The sequence below is a fragment of the Rhopilema esculentum genome, chromosome 20 (assembly GCF_057945365.1).
Source record: "Rhopilema esculentum isolate cy_ngs chromosome 20, ASM5794536v1, whole genome shotgun sequence".
Classification (NCBI taxonomy): Eukaryota; Metazoa; Cnidaria; class Scyphozoa; order Rhizostomeae; family Rhizostomatidae; genus Rhopilema; species Rhopilema esculentum.
Window position 1 is genome coordinate 10,464,401 of NC_142834.1, and position 25,899 is coordinate 10,490,299.

Here is a 25,899-nt window from a genome sequence, read left to right on the forward strand (position 1 = left end):
AAAAAACTGACCAAGTTTAGTTTTAAGACCAGTTTTCATCTTTACCTGGTATTGTATTTGTAGAATTTCCATATAGAATTTAGTATTTTCTAGCACATATATATATATAAGTTTTTAAATGGCTTTGAAAAAAGCAAACATTTAGTAAACTAAAGCTTTTCGTCTGACACTCTTCAGAGTTTAAAACGTCAGAACATAGATCGAAAACTCTACGCTAAGAAATATATATACCCAGTTGTGGATCGAAATAGGCCATTCAAAAACACGAGCACATGACTGTATAGGTTGACCAATCAGTGCCGCTTGCCTATTGAGAATGTTACCAATGGAGTCCTAAGGTGAAAACGAACTCCTTTTGTCTACACAGTAGGGGTTTTTTCGTTCTTATCTAGATAAATCTTAGAACTGCTAGGTGGAACGACAATCGGGCTTTACCAATAATCCGAAACATGTCGCCATTATAGTTTTTTGCACAATCTGGGTTTTCTAGTAAATGCTGCCCGATATATAAGTTTTTATACAAAATTTGACGTACTTGCTTTCAGGGGACGGTGGCTTTAATGAATGGTCTACTTGGTCTGAATGTTCTAGACCATGTGGAACCGGAAAGAAAACACGTTATCGATACTGTAACAATCCTGAACCAAAGGGTGATGGGGCAAAGAATTGCACTGGTGCATTTACAGTGGAACAGTCATGCAAACTAAGAGATTGCATAAGTGAGTTAGAGAGTTTAGTTTTTAAATGGATTTCCTATTTTTTTCCCTCAATGTATGATGCCTATGGATACTAAATTTGAAGCTTATTTTCTTCTAGAAAATTTATATACACATACTGGCAAACGAAAATACTTTTTGCAAAGTTATAAACAAATGCATATCTTGCAATTTTTGACCCTTTGTAACAATAGAATGTTCTATCAAAACGTCTCGATTCAACTTTCTTTCTTTCTTACCTAGAAACTTGGTTTTACTCCTTTAATCAATAGTATTCAATTATTCGAGTACAGCTCTTAACTTCTCATTGGAGATTTGTTTAGTTTTGCGGAATTTTTTCAGTAGCAAATGAAATTTCCAAAAACGAAATTATAATTGTTTATTCTTTGTCAAAGAGTCGTATTTTCACTCAAATGATATTTTGGACATTTGATATCATGGCCTAGTCTGCTTCTAACTTACAGTTTTCTTGCCACAGTTGATAATTATTTCATGAATTTGCAGTTCAAAAGATTACATTTTGTAAAATTTATGTTAAACAATCGTCAAATATATCTGAAAACATACATGTTTTGTGGTATCGAAAGATCCTTTTTTGCATCATGTTTGATATGTTTTTACACATACATGCTTTTCTGCAGATTGAATTATAGCTCAACATTTTGTCCATAGAAGTACATGCTAATGCTCTTGTAAAGATTCTTTTGAAGCCTCTAATACCGCTAACATTCATACAACTGTGTATATATGGAATTACAAAGAGCTTCATGCACAATGTAATTTGATCTTGGACCGTGTGAAATTTCTCTATGTCGTTCTGTGCTAAACATATTTTCGGAAAATATATTATTAAATACACAGATTGCAGTAAGCTACTTTAAATAATGAGATGCAATCAGGTTAGGCTTGGCATGTATTCTTACTCTAACTTGCGCTTCAACAACCTTTGTAGATGCTGTCAATGGCAGTTGGACCCCGTGGTCTTCATGGGGCCAATGTAGCTCACAGTACTGTATGAAAGGAGAACAATCTCGATCACGTGCTTGTACCAACCCTGCCCCTCAGAACGGCGGAGAGGAGTGCCCTGGATCTGCTACAGACAGTCAGCCATGCCCATCAAGCAACTGCATCCGTATGTCTTATTTAAATAAAGATATATTTACATTTCGTACATTAATGTTTCAACCCATTGTTTCTAGCTCGTTTTCCCTCTTCTTGCCCTGAATTCTATTGTAATGTGATAATCAATTATATTGAGCATTTGCCTTTGAAGCAAAATATTGTGGCGAATTTTTTGAAATGGATTTTTCGCCTTAATCATTATTTCAAGATGAACTTATGTAAACTTTAAACAGAGGGAAGATCTCAACATCATTATTGCCTGTGCAACCTACTTGTGCTTGTATGTAACATGTTTTGCAAAATTTGCCTTTCAGTTTCTGTTCTTTGTGGTATTTTTTAGATTTTGTTAATTTTGAATGATTACTTTTTTTAGAGTTCGTGCCAACACTGTCACCAGTTTCTCCAGTTTTTCCACACTCGTACATGGGACATGAGTGCGGTGTTGATAAAAAATATCGCCTTGTGTCACCGTCAAATGAAAGGGTTCCCGATGAAGTCTATCAAAAATTGTCATTTAAAATGCAGAATTTTAAAAATGGTTATTTCAACTTCAAATTGGAGAATAAGGGTCAGGAAATCAGGGTAACTTTTAATGAATTTCTTATTGATCCACTGCATAATTTGTCTGCTGTCATCCACAATCCCTTACCAATTTTTATTTATTTTTATGGACTTATTATTTTTGAAATATTAACATTTACAGCAGAAATGCAGTATTGATTTTCGAAGCAGGTTACAAAAGTGGAATCATAATTATTGTAAATAAACAAGTACAGCACTGAACAAATTGGATTTGCCTATAGAGAGAGAAGCCCGAGGTTTTTGCATAAAAGATAATAGTGTTATGCATATTGTTTAATTGACTATTTCCTTTTTCGTTGCGAAATCCCATCGTATATAGAAAGGGAATAGCATGGAGAAGGGTGGTCCATAAATGTGTAAGCACGATTGACAGTGAAAATGCTAATGCCAAAATCATGTTCCCTCTATCTCCAACTAAAGCCATCCCTTGTAACGCGCAGATAAGCTGAACGTTATTTGGATAAGATATAGTAATAACTTTCCTATCCGTTCTTATGTATCATAGAGTTCTTAGTTTTATGCTCTAGCATATTCTTTTTCGACTAATTTTCATACAAAAAATCCCTGCAGGCAAGAAAGTGGGCGGACTATTTGTTGAATCACCTTCGATCGCTTTTTGTATCCTGTCGCTTATATGGCTTCTCGTAGCTATTGAAATTTCCTTTTTATTTGAAAAAAACTCTAAAAATGTTTACAAAGATTTATGTTTTCTTTCAAGTATTGTTTCGACCCAGAACCAGCTATCACAATCAAAGAGATTGCAGACAACCTCATCCCTTCATACAGAAGGGCTGTGCCTTTTCCAGGCTATGAGAAACCTGCTGATGAAAATAGGCCCGTAACTGGATTTTCTATTAGAGTCAAGAATACAGCACCATATGATACACTCGAGTATGATTTTGGACTTGACACAAGGATCTATTTCAATGCCGGCCAAAATATGGAATTTCGTAACGTCTCGTAAGTTTCTATTTCGTTTCGTAATGTCTCGTAAGTTTCTATCTCGTCTCGAAGTGTTTCGTAAGTAACACCTATTTCTTGTTGAAAATTCAGTTCACAAGCCTAACAGAATGGCTCTCGAATGAGAAATCGATAGAAGAACGCTCTTTTTTTACCAGTTAACAATCTGGCAGAACATAAAAAAATTCAACGTTTTTCTCTGCAAAAAGCTGTCCCTTCAAAATGGCCACCAGGCCCTAGATTGACCGCTAATTCAAACTTGACTGTAGCAAAAATGCCGGTGTCATATACGTTTCGGTAACCGTATGCATTTCGGTCCAGGGACACAAACGTATGCATGACCATTTTAGTTATGCAAAAACGTACCCAAGCATTTAAACAATAGGGTACCAAAACGAATGGTGGAAATTAGCATGCAAAACGGTCCGTCCTGGTACACGAACGAATGGCGTTGACTACAGACCCAAGGGTCCGTTGTTTGAGTCCCTGACATGACCTAACTTTCGACCAGAGTGTGGAGAGTCACCAGCTTTCTGTAATTCCAGGCGTAGGAATCACGAGGTGTGGTCACATCGAGAGGAAGGACCATGACACTACTCGATAAGCATAAGCTTCTCAGTGTCCTTCAAAACTACCTTCGGGTGCTAGGTAAAAACAAATACAAATAACATCGCACAACGATGAAATCACAGGTTTTGAAATACATTGCGTTTCACAATGTTATACTTTTGCATAGGGTACCAAAACGCATTTTACACCGGCAAAAACGTGACAAGACGCCAAGCCTTCGCTTCTAGAATTGCAGCTCGGTACTTGGGTAAAGGAACTGCATTTGCAACTAATGGGTGCTGATTTCTTCAAGCTGATATTATTTCCTTTTTTCAGCATGACTTACAACACGGAAGGAGCTACAAGCAGCTTTATGGCCAAAGGGGAATATTACAGATTTTCACCAACAATTTTTAAGTCGAAGATATTTCGTCGTGAAAAGCTTGTTCACATGACTGGAGAAACTGCAAAAATGAAGATTCAACATGTCTTCCATTTTCTTGGAATTACAAATGTACCAAGTCTCATAGAGAATGCTTTGAGGTCAGTGATGGCGGAGAAGCAATTTTTCTAGTTTATATTATTTATTTTAACACATTTCATGCAGTAGTTAAAAACGATTACGTGTTCACAGTGAGGCACTTTTACAAAAATCTTTTAAAATAAGCTGAAAACTGTTTAAACTGTAACATTCAAATAATCTTTTGACTATCGTTTATTTTACAAAGAATGTAAAAACCAAATTATTAGAAAGAGCAATTTTATAAGAGATTTATTTATTATCATATGTTCTATTACAGTTAATTTTTATCGAGTTAAAAATTGGGTTTTTAAACTATATCATTATAATCATTTAATGTGGTTTCTCTTTAATCAAAGAGCCTTCAGTACGCCTTGCTACAGATTACCCGAAGGTTGATTTTATATGAAATTCAATATTAAGGTCTCAAATGCATGTATATTTTGTAACATCTTACTTTAAACCTTTAGAGCCATCAAAGTATGGGATTTTGAATTCGGTCCTTGCTCTATTGGCTATGATTTTCTGCCTGGATGGCTGGATACATTAACGCCATTCCGATTCACGGCTACGAAATACATCGAGGGCATTCCAGTTCACCTTGAGATAATCGCAAGTTTGAAGGGCACCCGATGGATCTTTGCTATTGGCTTTGCCTTTGATGGCGAGTCATTTGGTGCTGCCATTGGCAAAATCAATGGCAAGAGGCTTCCAGATGGTGGATTTTTCGACAATATTGGGGTCGACATTTCGGTAATATTTTTTTGATAAATTTAATCACATTCCTTTTTTTAATTCGCTACCATACCCGATCAAGTTTTCTCTCGATCACGTTTTTAAGTACACTGGTCAGTATTCTTTAAATTTACTGTTCAATATATTTAGTCCCTTTAGTAAATCTCTTGCAGTTGATTTATTTGTTCAAAAAAGTTTCTTAAAAAATTTTCATGTCTAATGGTATTTTTCAGGTTGGTATTATGCTCAATCCTATGGACCCTTTCATGGTATCAAAGCATGCAACGGCTTTTACAAAGGATCCTCTCAACTACATGACCAATGCCATTCCAAAAGGTCTTCTTGTCGTTGGCCAAGTACGTTTTTTCTGTTGCTAGAAATTCTTTAAATTTGGATTGGATGAAAGTATTTGGTTCTTATTTTAGAAACAGCGAATCTCGTCTACTTAAATTATGACAATAAAGTAGACAGCCTTGTACCGGAAACTACAATTTTGCCTTTCAGTATGAAAAAGTTCTTATTTATGGGGGATTCAATGGAACAAAAGTCCTAAGCCATTGCGAGTTTTATTGATAATAATCAACTCGCTATAAACTGGATCATCATCTTCAAGTATTTTTATATGACTATTTAATGTTTTTGTGTAACACTACATTTAAAGAAAAATGCATAGAGGTTGACGTTTTCCATCTTGTATACCTCTTCAAATGAACAGCGTTTAGAAAAAACATAAGCCATTATTCTCAACTCACATCATCCGAAGGGCTAAAAAGAGATTTTTTTCTTTACTTTTACGAATTCGTTCATTTTGGGCAGAATAGCTTCATTTTGATGTTAGAAGTTGCAGAGCTATACATATCAGAGAAATGTCAAAACAAGTTCTCGAAACCTCTAGAAGAGTAGATATGAAATTAGAACACTGTCACTTGAAATTCACGGAATTACCCTACTTAAATATTTTTTAGGTTAAGTTACCAAAGGATTGTGGTGGCAGCTCGTTTTGTAGAGTGACAAAAAAAATCCTTGGCCCAGACGCCTTGTTTCGGATTTCAGCTGCTATGCCAGCAATTGGACAAGTAACAATCTCTGCAGGATTCAGGAACATACGCCTGACAGACACAGTCTCGTTTTCAAAACTTGATTTAATGCTCAAGGTAAGAGAGGCCGTTTGCAAGTTGAAAAGCCTGTTTCTTCAATTGTTTTTTACTAGAGGGCAGCGTTTTTCACTATCTCTTTGGTTATTGACTAACGTTTAATAAGTCAAGTTCTTTTCACTTCCTAAAGGCGCAACTAACTTTTGGATTGCAAATGTAATAGTTTTATACTTAATCTATCTTGAGCATTCTGAAGAATAATGTGTACAGTTTGCAGATATTTTTAACTAGGCAGCTAGCTCTTTGATAAGTATGCAAGAATGACGAAGGGGCAGGAATATTAGGCTATTTAGATATTCGTAAAGCCATTTAGTGACGTCATTGACCAGTAACTTTTGAATATTTCTAACAAGTTGATATGGCGAGAAAAAAAAGTAGGGCAATGTTTTCGATGAATGAAAAAAATTCCCTGCCTATTGCTTAATTATTTGGAGACTTGCCACCCTTTATTTTCATTAATATTGATGGTTTTTGCACGTATGATTTCAGTTTAACAAAAGCTTAGCTGAGTTCGGATTTGTTGCTGAAGTGAAATTTCCTGTTAAATCTGGCGATGTTTATGCCGATGGATTTAAAGTTGAAAATTTCTTGCATGTTGGTGGTATGATCACTCACGAACTAGGAACATCTGATGTAGTGGGCAAGTTGTATATGAAGGGTGTCTGGAGGAAAGCGTTTGGAGTCAAATGGTTGGCTTTCGGAAATATCCATCTTGGGTGAGAAAGTTTTAATTGCTTACTGAAGATTGTACGAAACACAATAAGTACAATTCGAAATCTTCTGTGTGCAATGATGTTCAGCAAGAAAGGGAGTAACCGTGACTCATTTTTTCTGAGAAACAGAATAACTTTTTTTAGCCACAGACAAACCCAAGATCCAAAGGAAAGGCGTAGAAGATTCTTAGTTTGTATTAGTTTAGAAGTAGATTTGATTCAATGTTTGCGGCTTTAAAGGAGAACTGACATGCAAAAGTTATGTTTAGATTGTAAACCGTGACTATCAATTAACGGCATCAATATTTTTCGCGTTGCTCTAATTGTTTCTGAAACATAGGCATCTAAAGTTGAAAAGCGAATGAAAGGTCTTAACCTACCTGCATCTTTGATTTCCTAGCTTCCTTGCTATTTTAAGCGGGACCCAGCACAATTCTTTGTCTCTTTATCTTCGAATGAATTTCAGTGATATACAACATTTCCATCCTGTTTCATCAGCTGTGGATGCCCATGCTAACATATCAATTGTGACATCCACCGATAACTTCAAAGGCTCATTATGATAATCTTGTTTTCCTTTCTAGAATTCCTAATTTCAGACTGATATACTGATGAGAAAAATTCCATCAAATTTGAATTTAGTGACATATTCTGCAAAGAATAAATTCAAAGTTATTTTTTTCTAGTTGTTCTCTTTTAATGATATTTTCTTTATTGTCAGTAACACTTCGAGTGTTTTCCTATTTAGATCGAAAATCGAGCTGACCATGTATAATTTCAAGCATGCTTTTTACAGGAAATGATTTTTCCTTTATTTCTAAATTGGCATTGATCATTGGACGGTGTTTCTTTAATAGATCTTACCAGATTGTAGCGAGTGTGTTCAAAAACAAACTATTGCTGAATCACATCGTTATTTTTTATAGATTAACCATATCTGCAGAAAGCCCAATTTTATTGTCAGGAGCTCAATTTGGAGCATTGCTAGAGTTTGGAGAGAATTGTATTTACGAAGACGATTTTAATAATGACGTAAGCAATATGCTCAATAATTGAAATGTCATGTTGGTAATTGACTATCTATTTTCGTTAAATTGTTTGTAAAATGTTGTGCAAAAATAGCTGTTTGATTCAAAAATGGAATAAAAATTTTTAACAATTAAGTAGTGAAGACCGCAGGCTACTCTACTATGACGAATTGGAGAAACTCAAACCAGGAGTGGTGAGACCAGAAGCTGGCTGGCAGATTTTGCCTTTGTGCTATTGGATTCTTCTCTTCTTCTTAAGATAATGCTTCGCATAGAAGTGCTGTGAGCAAGAAAAGTCTAATTTATTTTGAGTTTTCTGTCTTCTCGTCCTTTGACATGAGAAGCAAAAACGGTGTCTTTAGCTCTTTTTGGGTAAATTTAAATCATCTCAATTTTATTTTATTGCAGGCAGTGAATAATAATAATAATAATGATATAAACGCAACTTAAATGCTTGAGAATGAAATGTCTTCCTTTTTTCAGGGTCACTGTATACGTATGCAAGTGTATTTCGGTGTGGGAAAACCAAACACGTATTTTTACGGGGAGGTTTCAGCATTGACTGTTGGAAAAGTTGTTAGAATGTTTGGTGGCGATACTAGCGGAATTCCAAGCGTAGTTGCAGAAACAGGATTCCCTACGGGGGCTATGGTATGCTATTTAAATAAGCTGTTTGATTTCAACCTTGTTATTACACTTATTTACGAAGGCCTTGTTACAAAGTCTTTCTTGATATTGCGCATAGGGCCTCCCTTCATTTTCATATTTGATCTTTTCTTTGGCTGAAACATTTATCAATGATCGTGATTTTACGCTTTCTTTAATTTTCAACGGCCATTGGTGTTTTACTGCCACACCTGGTTACTCTTTAAAAAATTCACTGCAAAATGAATCCAAAATACTCGCAAAGTTTATAAGCTATAAATTGAAAATGGCTTTGAAAAAGCAAACATTTCACAACATACTAAAAGCTTTTTCGTCTGACACTCCTCAGAGAATAAAACGTAAGAATAAGGCTCCAAAAGATAACGATGGAAATTTTACACCCAGTTGTGGATACATTTGTCAGCATTTCTATAAACCATGATTTTCACCCGTGTTCTATTCGTGAACTTTGAATAGATATTCATTATTACATTGGCTGCACCTGAATAACAAAAAGGAAATGATACTTTCATAGTTTTCGTTCAATGGAGGAAAATCTGCAGTAGACCTTCGATTTCTTAATGGTCCTTACATCTACATTGGCTGGAGGGTAAAAGGAACATTGAATCTGTTTGGCTGGAATGTTCGTGTTGACATCAGAATAGGAGATATGGTGAGTGTTACCATTATATTGTATCTTAGGGGTACTAAACTTTGTATCTTTAAGGCTTGGCTTTCACTAGCAACACAAGCACGAACTACAGCATGAAGCAGTCATATACACAAGCACAAGAATATCTAAACATTCCGCTATTCTTGTGCATGAGCTTGTCCTTGTTTTGCTATTTTTCTAGTAAGGGTCTAGTAAGATTCATTTGTCTAGTAAGCCTTAGGCTTGTCGCTAGACCGTCCCTACTAGCTTTGCTTATGTAATTCTTTGCTTATGTTTTGCTTGTGATTGTGTGGCTAGTAAGAACCAGCCTTAAGGGACTCTAAAAAATCATGATTTCTGCAAAGGGTTGTGAAAATATGAATGTATAAGTTCCTTCTTTTCTTACCATTCTCAGGCAAAGTATGATTCTATTGATTTCGTAGAATATGTCCCATGTTTATCAGGCTCGATTTGTTTTGTTTCTACTGTTTGCTTGTCTGACAAATACATTCATTTAACTCTATGTCTGATGTTTTGAGCATTAACTGCAATTTTCATTTTCATATTTCAAAGGGAGTATCTATTTTTTATAGTTACTATGTTAAAAAGGTCACAAATATACTCTATCAGACGAATGGACTACATTTTAGCCAGTTAAGCGTACAGTTAATAATTCACATTAATTGTTAAAAAAATTAAAAAGTAACTGTTTAAGGTCTTTTTATCTTCTTAGTGTTGGGTTTTCTCTTGTCATCAATTTTCAGATCTTCATAGTACGACTTTTTGCAACTGTTTCAAATTGGTTAATGAAAATACTGCGAGGCGTTCCAGAACTCTGCATAAAGTGACCTTTACTATTATTCAGGAGTTTTCTCAAAGCTCCGATGTCTTTAACGCATACTTCATTTCTTTGCAGGAAGTCTATATTGATGGGGAGTGCGATCCAATCATGCTTGGAGGCATAGTTGAAATAACCAGGAACAATACACACAAAAACCTTGGTCCGAAACTCTTTTTCCAATACAGACCGAGCAAAGCATCTATAATCAGACTTCCATTTTTCAAAGTAAGACTTTGTTATTTCTTCGGTTTCTATGTTTCTTATGTTAAAAACAGGACCAAAACTTTTTTATACAGTGAAGGTCTCTCTTACAATCCATCATTTTGTTTTCGTTATCATTTATAGTCTGATTTACAGAAAGGTGGGATTTTTAAGTACAATTCAGGAATGTTCTTTATTTCGTTTGTTTTTGTTTTCTATGATGGCTAAAGAATTTAATTCGACTAATTTCTTTAAAGAGTGTATATTAGCAGTCTCTAGGATCTGAAATGAGTTTTTCATCGACGTTGCAATTTTTTATGTACTGATTTTGATCTGGGGTCAAAAGTGCATTTGTTCGCATAGATATTCTTGTTGTTGCATCCGGTTGTATTTGAAACAAAATCTTGTATTACCCAGCTTTATCTTACTGATTTGATTTCGTTTGCCTACAGATGTTCTTTGAAGGGTATGGGAAGTTCTTTGGCATTGAATCCTATACTTTCATCAATATAACTATGGATGCTGCAGAAATCTACATCTGGGGAAAAGCCTGGGATCTAATTTATGCAGAATTATATATTTCTGCCAGTTACGCTGTCACAGACTTGAAAAATGCCCATTTTTATGTACGAATTTTGATTGATCTGAGTAAACTTACAGATGTGAGTATCGAATGTTTGATTCTCTTTTAGCTTATTAATCTGTAAGGCAAAATTGATTGGATATGAGAGGATTGAAATGCAGGCACACTGATGAAGGGGCATGATTTGTTAATTTGCCCCGGGTACAGGCCCTAAGAAGGACCGGCTATATTTTCTTGGGTTGAGAAAGAATTTATAAGGATGGATCAGAATGTCAAGAGTTTCTATTGGATGTCGTATTGTTGAATTGAATGTTCTCCATTTGATCATGATGGATCAGCTCGGTATTAATCAGGCCTTTTAGGATGACTTAATAATTTCCTTGATTCAATAAAACATAATTTGTTGGTTAGTGATACACATAACTACCGTATTAATGTTTGTTATAGGTGCAGTGCACGAAAGTTTGATTCTCGCTTGTTTATACTTAAGTTTGTATTCTTTAATATCATTGATCGGAAAAAATTTGCAGAGACAAGATTTTCTATTTCATAACGCACATAGATCTTGACCGTTGTATTTCACAATTGAATTTAGTTTTCTCTAAGTAAACTCTAGCTGATCAAAGCAATATATCTTCAATCACTCAATCCTTTCCTAGGCCATCGAAAAAGCCCGGAAAGCTGTAGATCAAGCCTTTAAGTCTGCACAAGCGACCCTTATTGAAAAGATTGATGATGTAAAACGTGCCAAACAACGATGCAAAGAGACACTTAAGCTAAGATGCAATAACTGCATGGCACTGAAATGCAAAGAGGCGGAAGAAAACTGCAAAGGTTTCTTTGACTCAGCAAAAAAATGGATCGGTGGGGCCATAGACAGCGTTGGTAAGTTCGTTAAATTCTTGAAATTTTCCAGACTGCTAGGAGTTTCTCAAGAAATCATTGCTTTTTATGACAATCTTTCGAGCTATCGATGTTTGAAACTTGTTTAATTTATTTTGAACAGGGTCATTTGTCAAAAAAAGTTTCAACCGAGTCAAAGATGGTCTTTCAAAGGTAGGTCCGTGCTATTCATATGCTTTGTTATACTATACCATTGTGTTACTGAGTACTTGCTTGAGCTGGATGGCCTTGTTTGAATCTTAAATTTCCTGAAAATTCTTCAAGGAGGGTAGAGGTGAGTGATTACGAATTCTATAGAGCTGAGAGGCTTCATTTCCATTTACTGTGATCAGAAGACCAACCATGGATAGGAACTGCTATGTAAATGCTAATGTAAATGTGATATACGGAATGTAAACACGTTTTGCTGTACCATTCAAACAATCATTGATTAATTCCAGATTTTGATTGAGACCCCGTTTACACTGTCCCGGGACAATTTTGTACCGTTACGGTTCGCAAGTGTTTACACTGTCGCGGTTCCAAATTGTTCCGTTTAGCCGTTCCGTTTACACTGTACCGGTACGACCTTAATTTAATGGTAGAACATTGTTTAGAAGAAGCTGTATTTAGTCAACCAAGGCTTTTATTTTGCCGCTGAAGTCAACAATCGAATTTTTATTGTGAGTTAAAATGGAGCGGAAGGCCGATTAAAACTTTACTTGGACGAAAGACAAGGTGGCTTTAATTTTCAGTGTTTTTTTAGACTACAAAACTACAATCAAGTCCAATCAAGGCTTGTACTGGGAAACATTACAAGCCTTTTCTGTGGTCGTCTTTTCTTCAGAATTTCCTTTTCTTCAGAATTTGAGAACCTAGTTACGCCACAATCAAAGCCTCGATTACCTGAAACAGCCATACAAAAGACCTCTTTGTGAATCCGTGACAAAATCGTCTCGGATAGGTGTTTACACTGTCCCGTTCAAAAACGGAACCGTGACGGTACAAAATTCGTTCGCTTTCAAAGCAGGGTCAAAACTGTTCCGGATAGCAGAGCAAAATCGTCACGGTTCCACAGTGCTAGTGTAAACGCAAGGGCGAACCGCGACAGTTTTGTCACGGTTCCAAACTTGCACGGGACAGTGTAAACGGGGTCTGAGACTCCTTAACGCTATTTGTGTGAAACATGACAGACTTATTTTTGATAACCATTGTTTAAAAACATTTCCATCTGTGGCTGAATAGGGTCGCTTTCAAAATGAACATTCACTATATGTAACTCAGAAAGGGGGATTACATATAGTGTCTAAGATAGTCAAGTGGTTGTGGATGATCCTTTAGAACTCTTGGTCTTACAAAAATTAGTTTATGCAATCAATTTTAGCAGCAAATATTTCTATGTATTGGATATAAGCAAATCGGTTAAAATCGATTTCAAATGGGAGCTTGAGAAAAGAATAACTCAGGAATAACAAAGGAAGAAAGGACGTTTTTCGCACATGATCTCTTTTTGGGAGCTCTTCTATACAACAACATCCCCATCTTATTATAAATCGTGATTGAATTTTTTACACCCACAGGCTGGAAAGGTCATCAAAAAGGCACTTTGGGGTTGGAGGCGAAGGAGATCTTTGATATCGCAAAGAAATGGAGAATTTGACCTTCATATTAGAAGCAAAAGATTTGTTAGTAAATTTATCTGCGAAGGCATTGTTGGTGGTGGATGCAAAGGTAAATATAATTCCTTGCACTCGTGCTCCTTTAGTCACTCTAAGTTAAACTCTCTTGGAGGACTAAGGCTCATTTGGAGTTACTCTCACTTGGAGTTTTAAACCATGTAATTGGCTAGCGATCTTGATTGACCTTGACATGTTAAGTGCACTAATCTGCTTATCCACTAATTTTCAATTCACAGCTACATAAAATGTCCGTGGAGCCATTTTTTGAGAAGTTTCTTAGAATTTTTGGCTTTCAGTATGTTTCACAAGCTTCCGCCTGCAGTCTTTCAACCTATCATATTAATTATTTGCCTGTCTAAGCATTCTCACTTTATAAATCGAGGGGAGAAATGATAGAAATATAGCAAATATAGAACACTGCGAACCGCCGAGAACGAACAGCAATAACCACACGTGAATCAACTGTGGCTAATATTTTGCCCAGCATACGGGGCTTCGTCATAGCAAAAGTAAAAACGCTTTGACTTAATCAAAATGTTAGAAATACTTTGTGCTTGAAGTTATTGTGGAATCTCATCCTATTTATGCGAACAACCATTCAGTTAGTGAGTTGAGAAAGAAAGGAATAATGCATTTCATGAACGTCGAAAAAACTATAAAATCAATTTTGTCTGCCGGTGAGAAAAGTTTTTAAATTTTGGTCTTCTTTATTTGTTTTTTAGACAATATTACCAGTAGGTGTTTTGTCACAATTTCGATATATATCATTGTTATCAAGCATTTATTGAGTAGAATTGCAGGAACACTTGTTAGATATCAAAAGTTTCTCTATTTTGTCTAAATTCATGTTATTTTAACTTTTAGGTGTAGAATACATGTGTTACGGAACATGCAAGTTTGTTGATTATATCGGGCAGGGGTTGTGCAACTTCTTAGATGTTGCTGTAGCCGCACTGAGGGTCGCAGAGAAAGTTGTTGGGTGGGTGAATGCAGCCATCCAGTTCCTCATGCAGATGTTCCTTATCCATGGGTAGGTCGTTTGAAACCATATAGAGAATGACATGTTATGTTATGTTATGTTATGTTATGTTATGTTATGTTATGTTATGTTATGTTATGTTATGTTATGTTATGTTATGTTATGTTATGTTATGTTATGTTATGTTATGTTATGTTATGTTATGTTATGTTATGTTATGTTATGTTATGTTATGTTATGTTATGTTATGTTATGCTATGTTATGTTTGTTATGTTATGTTATGTTATGTTATGTTATGTTATGTTATGTTATGTTATGTTATGTTATGTTATGTTATGTTATGTTATGTTATGTTATGTTATGTTATGTTATGTTATGTTATGTTATGTTATGTTATGTTATGTTATGTTATGTATGTATGTTGTATACCCAACTACATTTCTTATCATGATTCTTAGAATTCGCTTTGATTTGGGTCTTGGGCATAAGTTTGGCGGCGGATTCATGGTGGCAGCAGAGATCGATTTGACTATATTTGGAAACCGGATGCATTTTGGCGCCCAGTTTAGTTTGAACGATCCGGTTGGAAGCATTATATCTGCAAAGGACTCTGCTCTATACAACTACAAAGAAGGTGTCAAACAAGCAAGAACATCAGTGGTTTCTTATGATCCCTATGATCCTCCAAATCCGTTTTCAGACTTCGACTTGTCAGGTAAGGAAGTTTGCATGCGTGAATGAAATTTAATGGTAGAGCTTCCTTACCGATTCTCTTTGGTATATAAATTGAATGTGTATCAGCATAAAGGATATATAAAGATGTGATATTGTGAAATTAAATGAATTTGCTGCTGACAATATCCTAAAATCATCACCGAATCGTCACCCAGGACGTAACGACTGGTTTGAATGAAGTTGCTTAGAAGGGTAAGGTTGAGTGTTCTTCCATCTTGGGTCATTTAACATCTGAGTCTCATAAAATTGTCTCAACAGGACACTTTGGAATCGAAGCAACAATCACAGGAATGGAGCTTCGATTAGGTGCATGTGTGGCTGTGACTGATTCGAACGCAAACTCAAAATTGGTCTTGAAGGGATGTAACAGCACTGACCCTAAGCAACAATGGGCCTACACCCTCAAAGGCTCTTTGATTGTAAGTTCATTTATGGTGTCTTACTTTGTGGCTAGCAACAGAGGAGATTCAGTATCGAAAGATGTTTTCCTAAATTTTGTATTAGGTATTTTGCCTTTTCGTGCTATTTTATCAACTTTTCTTGATATGCTCTTTATGTTGCCTGGCCTTTTTCAACCTAACGAAGACCTTGGAGCGGTACCATTACAAGCCTCTCAGCCTGCCTTTACCTAAAATGATGTTTGTGTTTTTTCAATAAAATCAGATTTAATCTAAGCATTTAGCATAAAGACCAAATTATCTAGTGACTCAGTTCTTGATAAGACCCCTGAAACTCCATCGAATCAAATCAAAGTGGGAATTGACATCTTATTTGCGTGCACCTTGGATTGTTCAACTGTCTGGGGGAAGTTTTGTCGTATAAGCTAGCTGTCTATTTCTCCTCATTCAAAGAATAAAGTACCAAAATTCGCTGAAAGATAAAAGAAGTTATTGTATGAATTTCAAACTGGTTGCCTCGAAGCTCGAAATTTCGTGACAAGCATGACAAGGACATAGAGCTCCAATCTTCCACATGCTACTTTGTACTTGTACATAAATTAAAACTCAACAAAGTTTTATTAGGTGCCATTAGCTTGCATTCGGGGCAGCTACAGTAAATCCCCGCATATAAGAACCTACAAAAATTAAAACCTAGAGGCTGTTTTTCCTAAATTATGCACCTTTTAATTAAGAACCTGTTTCAGTGTGATAAAATATAATAGGTTCTTATCCAAAGGGCAAAAAATAGAGTTTTCAATGGTCCTTATTTACTCCCAGATTTTTTAAGATGAGGTAAAATCACAATCGGTATAAAAATTTTCAGTTGTGCATTTTCAGCATTTTATACTCTTTAACGAAAGAGAACTTTAAAATCACTTTGACTTTTCAACATAATTATATAAAGCAAAATCCAAAATTTTGAAAAATGAAATAAAAGCATTAGAATTCATAATTTTTCAATTCCTGAGGACGTATCAGATCATCTTCAGATCCATCCACTGTCGTAGACAGCCAGTGCGCTCAAATGTCTTCCTGTAAATATCTTTGTAATGTTGCATTAATAACATTGCCAAAGGGGAAAAACAGGGTTGAATGCATCTCTTGATAATGAATCTTAAAATTTTAAATAAGGGATCCTTCGAATAAGAACCTTCATACCCTGAAATCAATCCAAGTACCTTTCCAATAAGAACCTACTTCAGCCTGAACCTCAAAAAAGTAGGTTCTTATATGCGGGTATTTACTGTATCTACAGTCATGTGCAAAAGGTTAAGACCAAGAGAAAAATTGAGAAGCAACGCAAGTATTTAAAAAAACCAGAAATATTAAAAAACAGATACTACTTTACATATGATCATTATATATATACTGTTATAAAGATATCTATGATAAACACTTTGCTTTCAAATTCCGGTAAAGTGCATTACAATGGTTTTTAACCAATAAATCTTATTTTACTGTTAAGCTAGAAAATGTTAAAAAGTGACATGTCTTAAACTTATGCACATGACTTTAGTAATTCTTAAGATCTTAAAAGTGCTCGTTCGAAAATATAATGACCTCCTATTACAGTTATAAATTTTTGCAAGTACCCTTTTAATGGCACTTAATCTATAACAAGAATAATATAGCTGAAATCTATTCAACTCTTTTACAGAATCGTCATTCGAAGAAATGCATCGACCTGAGCAACAGCCTTGGCGCCCATGTTGTGCAGAAGGACTGTAGTGACAAAACAAACAACCAAAAATACGAATGCGATGTTGTTACACGATCCTTGAAGAGAAGACGAAGTGACATGTGTGTTACAGTTGGTAAGCACCTGCCTTAGTCTAAATAGATGAGCGTATAATTTTTAAACTTATAATTCACTGCCAAACCTGTTTTTTGAACTTGTATCAGAATCATGTCCTTATGCAAGCTGTACTTCATTCACAATGTAGTTAAATTACAATTGACAAGGAAAATGCTGTAAAGCTGGTTCATAAAGTTCATTGATTTATTTCGATCCCCATTGCCGAATAAATTTCAAAGTATTGTGGCAATCGCTTAGATTCACTAAAGGTCATCGTACAGCATTTATTTACTCTGTTAGTCAATCTTCGTTTCCCAAAAAATATCTTCTATCGCTTGTTTGTGCCAGCAATTCTCAAATGTATGTATTGATAAAGCTCTACTTTCCCTTATCATAATTTGTACTTATATATGTCTCTTTTTTGCAATAATAAGCCGCGAAGACATCTCCAAAAGGACCTGGTTCATTGTCTCACCTTGGTTCTCTTAAATGCATTAATGTCAACTCAAGGAATAGGCTTATGCTAAGCTCAGAATGTCAAACGGATAGGTTAGTTGTTTTGTTAATACAAATTTTGATACTGATTGCTTTTTTACGATTACCCACAATTTTTCGTACGCAATGATTTTCCCATTTGCCTCGGCAGTCAACGTGATGGTTCCATTTACAATTTTTTAGTAGAATATGCGTCACGACAACGAGATTATGCGTATTGATATCAGGGTTCCAGATTCGTAGTATTTGTAGCTGCTTCACGTAATTCATAAAAAGCCATCCACATATAACAAAGAACAAGAAGATATGTGTAGTGATCAACGTTATCGATAAAATGTAATAAAACAGCAACAGCAACAGCAACACAACTTAAACAACCATTACAACAATGGACTCAGTCTTGCTAACTTCAAAGTCTTAAGGAATTTCGTTCAGTTATTTATTGTGTATATCAAACGGCTGCCTGAGTTCATTTTGCATTATGATAATTTTTATTGTTAATAGTGATCGATGATACTTGTATAATCAAAATTGAAATAAACTAAACAATATAATTTTTACACTGTGAAGCTCATAGTTTTGCAGCTGGTTCTTTAAATCAACGCCAGTATTGACCATCGCTAAGCCATGTTATTCAAGTGGATAATTAAGTAAATGATACGAAATTAATTGATCCGAAAGCAAATTTTGCAACAGTAAAATGTGAGGGTGAAGGGAATATTAGCAGAAAAGCCACAACAAGTTACCCAAGAGTGCTTCGTAGTTTTTATTACAAACTCTTGAATGAAATGACTAAATTCCCATATTTCTATTATTCCGCCCAATTTTAAAGCACCGAGTGGAAAATTGATGACAACAATGCTTTGAGAAGTATGCAATTCAGTTCACACTGCGTTCGACCGGTCGGTGGAAATGCAGTTGCGAATGCACAACTGGAAATCGCTACCACAGGATGCCACGAATTCGGGTTCACTGCAAAGGGATCCTTGCAGCACAGAAAAACTGGACTTTGTGTTCAAACAGCCAATAAGGTTAGTTTGTTATCCCCTGGAATAAGGGATATGCTCACTGGCACCTGGATGCTGTTGCAACATCATAAAAATTGGCCGGCTAGTTTTAACCATTATATATTATGCTACAAAAATCGTTCCAAAGACAGGAATTAATTGCAAAATTACATTGGATAGAGTGTTTTAAAAAGTTCCTATTTGCTGTTAAACGGCAAGATTATGTGATGTATTACCTAAGTGAAAAACTACAAGTTTGTTAATTAGGTGTTTTAAAGTATAAAGAATAACTATGAAAAACTACAAGAGAATTTATTCTATATTTAAAAAAGTTTCACCATTCCGCTACTCTGTATTGGTGGGTTTAGGGGCAAAGCCAAGGTCAGCGCAGATATTTTTTTGTTTTATCGTAGTTCTCGCAAGACCACAAAATGAGTAGAGTTTTCATGATGTTTGATCTAATTTTTCAAGCAGTACCACAGCATTTTTTCCATCGTGCCTACTTTTGTAAAAAATATACGGATTTGGATTTAGGAGTTTCTTTCCGACGCGAGATTCGATACGTCCTGAAAAGTCTCTTGAGATATTTTTGCACTTTACATACCACATGCTGTTCCTTTACAATTAAATTGCATTTTATTAGAATTTAGACGTGAAAAATTCGTTTCCTCCATTTTTACAGGAAATGATACCAAGCGACGGCACTGTTTTGATACTTGGATCAACCTGCAACTACATCAGTGCTTCATCAACATCACTAAGGTTGCCTGACCCACAGCTGCTCTTTTCATTCATTCCAAGTACGTTTCCTATACAGCTATCACCTTATTTCTCTGTTTACGTCAATTTGGACTGTTTCAGGGGTTTAGTGGCAGGGGGCAGGGGCTCCCTAGAAACAAAATCTTTTTAGACAATAACGAAAATTTTGCCACTTTATCAGAATTTTATGAAGAATAATGTCCCAAAATTCTCCAAAAATAAAATCAATCTGCGCCCTGGTTGTTTTGAGGCTTGTGCTACCTATTCAAGAAAACTTAATCGTCTACCATCAAGAGATACTCGTGGCTCTACTCTTCAGCATCGTTCTAGATCTCTCTTTTGGGGGGGGGGGGAGGTTAATGAATAAAAGAATTGATGGGAATGCGTGGTAATCTCCTCTACGCCCTTATCTTACCTCATAAGAAAGATGCCAAATTGCTCCTTCCCATACGAATATGCCAATGGCTTGTAAAATTTCCTTATATTTTTTTGCTTCTTAATCTTTTTTTGCTTCTTTCTTTACCCTTTCATTAGAATCTGTTTTCGTTCCAATCATTTTTAGGGAGAAAATTAAAACATTATATGAATTGTAATTTGGAAATTCTCAGCACATTTAATCTGATATGTATAAGAAAAACGTAATAAAGTAATGTTGACCATGCAACCAAACATTTGAGTGATGTGACATAAATATTATAACATAATAGACAAATTAACATAGAGAACGTGCATAAAGCATCAATATTTTACAAACTTTAACTTTACATTAATCATATGATGCATTATGATAATTGGTTTATAAATGGAAAAGTATGTCAACTACAGGATAATAAACCCTTTCCTGGAAAATAACCTCTAAATTGGATTTTTCCAGTCTGCAGCTCGTGAATAGCATTCCTTCTAAGCTTGTGAAACGATTTTTATGTATTTCGATTCGATTTTCAGAGGAAAAATACTTGAAAATGGAGTATTGTGGTGATTTCAGTGACATGAGATTGGATCAAAGATTTGAAGTTAGCAATGATGAGATTGCTAGTATTTGCTCGAAATTCTCCCAAGGTATAACATTCATTTTATATCAATTTCTTATATTCACTGATTTCATAAGAGTTTTAAATTTCCGTAATCTTTTGAATTTTCATGACCTAGCTTCAATGCCTAACTTATGTCCTAAAGATGTTTTTGTGCTACCTTTTCTGATCCACTGATCCAATCATCCTTAAATTGTTTAAAACCTTAATTATATGTCATTCTAATTTATTTCATTTTTCTCACCACCTATTCAACTATTCCCTATAGAAAATATGTTACTATCTCATATTGCAACTCGCTACTTGCAAAACATTCTCTAATATTAGCATATATTCAAACCGTTTATTAGCCAAACTGCCTCCACTGGTTTTATGAAGTAAATAAACAATTTGTGAATTGGTTTATATGTGTAAAAATTCATTGCTTTTGTCCTTTAACATTACAGAGAACTGCACGTTGCTTCTGTCCTTTAACTGCTGGCTTAGGCCACTGTTGTCAATGCTTTGTTTTGTAAACTTTATTAACTCAGGTCCTCTTCTGATTTACGTTCTGGTCTTTCTACGTGCATCGATCTATACGATTTTAAGAAAGAGCATTGGTTTGCAAGGAGAGTAGGGATTTGATGTTTTTCTTTCAGTTTAATGTAGACTTTCCAATATGTAGTATATGATATTTTATATGTAATATGTAAGCGTCTAATATACTTTCTATACAACCGAGCGATCACTTAGTGCTTTTTTTGTTTTCTAGACCTTGCCTTGCACAAGACTGCGGTGCAATCAAGTACAGCCCATGATGGGTTTGCCAGTCGTGCTGTTGATGGGAACTACAAGTTCCACTGGTCTGATAAATCATGCACACACACAAACGATGAGGTAGATCCATGGTGGCGAGTTGATCTTGGAAAAGAATATATCATTACAGGTGGGTGAAATTATGTGTATATCTTTTTGTTAAGTTGTTTGGTGTTTCAACTGGCCCTTTTTTCATTGAATTAAACCAATATTTTTTGTACTTATATTACACAGTTACCATGTCTGATATTTTATATTATTAATCGAATTCTCTTTTGTATCTAGGAATTTTATCTTTTCATATTTATTTATATGTATATATATAAAAAATCTACAATAATTTACCTTCTTTTATTGTATGTGATCGCAGTTGCTTCTATTATCTATGTGATTAAGTGTTGGTTATTATCTACTAAAGATTAAGTAAGTGGTCTAGTAATTAATGTGTGAACGTATCTGTTCTGCCCTAGTAAAGCTGCTTTCTTCGTTTGCAATTCTTGATTAGGAATGTTTTTAATACTTTAATGGATACATTAAAGACCTTTCTATATGAGATGTTTGACTCAAAAATTTTTCGTTATCTTGATCAGTGATCCAGCGCCAACAGAGGCATCCCTACTAAGAAAATATGGCTTTGAGATCTAGTTTTGGTTTCTTTATGGTGCTGCGAATAATTGTCTTTCATATTTGGGATAAGCACTGCCTCTTTCGACTGACAGTGATTTTCAACCTACTGTTAAGCAAAATTTGCCGCTACTATTATTCGTATTTTTTAACTAGTATTTGGAAGTAGTTTTTAACATACATTTTTGACCTATTTCTTTATCTTCAGAAGTGTTCGAATTATTTCAGACAGGGAAAAGACAATTCTGTCAACAATGCTATTCTTTTATTCGTTTTTCTGAATTGACGTTAAATTTAACAATGCTAAAAATATCGCTATGCAGATGTGACTATCATAAACAGAGGGGAACGCGGCGAACGCTTCAAAAACATACACGTTCACATTGGAAAGTACGAGTCAAACCATAAAATGAACCCGGTTTGCCACGATCGTATTCACAGTGCTGGTGACGGTGAAGCAGTAAGAGTTCAATGCAACCCTCCAATTCCTGGCAGATTCGTTGCCGTGCAAATGTACGGAAAAGGCATTCTGACAGTGTGTGAAGTGATTGTTAATTCAAGAATGGGTCAGTGACCTTTTTTTCTAAATATATGCTTTTTGTCGTTGTATCAACAACTTAAAGCTCTTCTCACTTTAAACTATTTCCAGTTAAGATATTTCCTGTGAAATATGTCTTTTTTGTTTCACCAATTATCTGTGGTGAAAAACTAAGGATCATGTTGAGCCCATATGGTTTAAAATATCGAGAAAGTTATAGACAAATTAATTGAAAATAATGAAAGAATTCAAATTCAAAAATGAAGCACATTCAGAAAAGTTTTTCTCATGGAGACAAGCTTGGCCTATTTTGTAAAAGCCTGTTTTTTCGTGTTTCTATAAATTAATTAATTTGCTGTGCGTGTTTTGTCTCATTGGAAAGATTAGATCAACATCATTATAACCAGCATCATCATCATCGTTGTTGACATCATCGTCATCAATGCCATCTTCCATTGCATTTCAAAATTATCAAATATTATCCATAATGCATATGTTATCGTTAAGACTGAACCCTTTTTTAATTATAGTAGTCTCTAGTACCAAGTCTATAATTTTTCTCATTGCTTATACAAAGGTGGCCTAGCTGACTTCTGTCTCCTTGAAAATGGCGGCTGCGACCAACTATGCTTCAACAAGTGTGACAAGAGGACATCTTGTGGCTGCCTACCTGGTTTTGTACTGGCTTACGATGGAAAAACCTGCTTAGGTGTGTTGTTGGCTGTTAGTTTTATTGTGCTAAAGTGACTTTTATTTCAATACTTAAGGAAGCTTTCCGAGACAAAGAGCACGCATGTGGATTACGGAAAATCGAGGTTTTTGCTAAGTTTGCCTAAATGTTTATAGATTCTCAAAACTTAAATTTCTTCTGCCAATGTACACTATTTTGGGTACGTAGTTCAATCTACTTCAATGCGATTGAAATGAAGAATTTTCTAATTACATAATATCTTTGAGTTTCTGGGACACCACTTCAAACTTGTGAAGAAAGACCTGTTTGAAAAGCATCGAGCAGCCAATCTTAAAAATCTAGTACAAAAACTATTCTGGTTACTTTAATTATTGCTTGGGCAGAAAAGATTTATCCCTTTCACGTCTTTCCAAATCAATTATTTGTTATTTTTTCTTCTTACAAGGAACAGTTTTTATGACGTCATTATTATCATCTCGAATCTCGAATATAATTGAATATTGACGTTGACACTTTAGATATTGACGAATGCCAAGTAAATAATGGTGGTTGCAGAAAAGACAAGAATGCTTACTGCTCCAACTATCCGGGTGGATATTACTGTGCTTGCCAAGCAGGTTTTATTCGAAAAGAAAATAGCTTAACTGAATGTGTTGGTATGTTGTCTTTGTCGTTTTAATCAACTCTGTCATCGACTTCATTTTTGTAGCCAGCTCCAGCAAACTTTATTTAAGTCTACTTAAATTCTGAGTAAAAATATAAAATTTATTCTCCAACTTGTAATAATAGTAGAGAGACAAAAAGTGTAATTCTAAGTAAGCAGTCAAAAAATGCATTCTAATTTTAAAGATACATTCCATGATCACCTTTTCACATTTTATTTAAGGTGGTTTTTTATGTCTAATATATACTTCATATTTAACCTTTATAATATTTTTATTTGCAAATTTTTCTGAAGCGAGGTATTTAATAGAAGAGATTCTTTCTCAAAGGCAATTTGTTATCTTGCCCTTGGCTAGTTCTACTCTATAACCCAATTAAATAAAGTATTAGCTTTTGAACAAGTTACCTGTTTATCTAGCTACATAAATATCTTAATTTGTTATTTCTTTAATGCCTATATTCTTTATTAGATATTTTTTCTGTTTAAAATTGTTTCGTGAATCATCCAATTATTGTAGATGTTAAGTTATATATAATGTACACTCAATTACATATAAAATATCCACTTTTTAACTTGTTTTAACTATATCCTTTCAAAGATATTGACGAATGCGGGCAAAGAAACGGTGGCTGCGAGCAAATGTGTTCAAATACCAATGGTGGATACCTGTGTGAATGTCGAGCTGGGTTCCAGCGAAAGAACAATGACCCATACGGGTGTGAAGGTATGACTTAAGAGTTTGAAGCATTGATGGAACTATGATCTTGTTTGAATATTATCAGAAGTATTATCACCAAATGGTAGAACAATTTTGTTCTTTCAGCCGTATAATCGAGCGTTGTTCGTAATAACTTCATACGTTGTGCTCTACCAATCGCGCTCCTTGTGCTCCAGCCGGAAAATATCCTCAAGTTTTAAAAAATGGAGAAAAGGGGGCTGTTTAAATGGTAACGTTGTCCAGACGAAATTGTGCTCAGGATGCAGATTCTAATCAAAGCTACAGGCTATATGCATACGCAAGAAGCTTGTTTTTTATTTTTGACAAACCTTAGCATAATTGACTGGGGTATCATGTGATTGTTCTTAACTAATAGGTAATTATATACTGCTAACTGAATATTTATTCATAGATATCGACGAGTGTGCGACAAACAACGGTGGATGCGATCATAACTGCCATAACTTTGACGGAGGAAGATACTGCTCTTGCAACACCGGTTTCCGTCTTGCCATGGATGGAACCACGTGTGAAGGTAATATCCTTGATGTTCGATATCTTCTTGATTTTCTAGAGATGAATCAACAAGCAAGACGCGGTGTTTTTTTATTTGCAGGATTTTTTAACGCTCTTTTCCAAAATCCGGTTATCAGTATTGCTATGAATAATGTAGAGCCGAGCATAAAGAAATCAGACCAGCTTTGAAGATAATTCAAAGTAAAACGAACCGTTCAATCAAAACAATTCTTGAAATATAAATTGCATTTGATACTGAAAATTTTTCCTGAAAATAGTTTTCAAAGATTGAGAATGTTCAAGGATTTTTCATGGCGAAGTGTTTAGTGAATTGATTTTTAAAAAAACCAGATCCATGCCTACTAATATTATCGTACGTCTAAACATTCATTAGTCCTAAAGGACTACCATCTGTTAGATAATCATCTCACCAAACATCACGAGTTTGCAACTTCTTGTTGCTAGATTGTTGCAAGGCAGTTTGAAGTGCAGCTTTATGATAAACAAGAGTATAATGACCACTAGAATTTCATATCGAGGGCCATCGCT

General features: G+C 35.0%; 1 protein-coding gene across 1 annotated transcript in view; it reads left to right on the top strand.

Annotated features, from left to right (window-relative positions):
• LOC135687479 (uncharacterized) overlaps positions 1-25,899 on the top strand; it is a 39,307-nt gene that overhangs the window by 6,046 nt on the left and 7,362 nt on the right. The window contains exons 5-35 of the mRNA XM_065204046.2: positions 546-719; positions 1,669-1,848; positions 2,212-2,420; positions 3,139-3,380; positions 4,266-4,472; positions 4,920-5,202; positions 5,418-5,540; positions 6,150-6,338; positions 6,828-7,054; positions 7,978-8,083; positions 8,563-8,730; positions 9,260-9,397; positions 10,293-10,442; positions 10,871-11,080; positions 11,661-11,886; positions 12,008-12,057; positions 13,464-13,614; positions 14,427-14,592; positions 15,001-15,257; positions 15,536-15,696; positions 17,375-17,531; positions 17,947-18,061; positions 18,840-19,038; positions 19,697-19,814; positions 20,719-20,832; positions 21,556-21,729; positions 22,547-22,789; positions 23,339-23,470; positions 23,971-24,108; positions 24,715-24,840; positions 25,247-25,369. Coding sequence (XP_065060118.2) covers positions 546-719; positions 1,669-1,848; positions 2,212-2,420; positions 3,139-3,380; positions 4,266-4,472; positions 4,920-5,202; positions 5,418-5,540; positions 6,150-6,338; positions 6,828-7,054; positions 7,978-8,083; positions 8,563-8,730; positions 9,260-9,397; positions 10,293-10,442; positions 10,871-11,080; positions 11,661-11,886; positions 12,008-12,057; positions 13,464-13,614; positions 14,427-14,592; positions 15,001-15,257; positions 15,536-15,696; positions 17,375-17,531; positions 17,947-18,061; positions 18,840-19,038; positions 19,697-19,814; positions 20,719-20,832; positions 21,556-21,729; positions 22,547-22,789; positions 23,339-23,470; positions 23,971-24,108; positions 24,715-24,840; positions 25,247-25,369 — 5,256 coding nt within the window. The remainder of the gene's footprint in view (positions 1-545; positions 720-1,668; positions 1,849-2,211; positions 2,421-3,138; positions 3,381-4,265; positions 4,473-4,919; positions 5,203-5,417; positions 5,541-6,149; positions 6,339-6,827; positions 7,055-7,977; positions 8,084-8,562; positions 8,731-9,259; positions 9,398-10,292; positions 10,443-10,870; positions 11,081-11,660; positions 11,887-12,007; positions 12,058-13,463; positions 13,615-14,426; positions 14,593-15,000; positions 15,258-15,535; positions 15,697-17,374; positions 17,532-17,946; positions 18,062-18,839; positions 19,039-19,696; positions 19,815-20,718; positions 20,833-21,555; positions 21,730-22,546; positions 22,790-23,338; positions 23,471-23,970; positions 24,109-24,714; positions 24,841-25,246; positions 25,370-25,899) is intronic.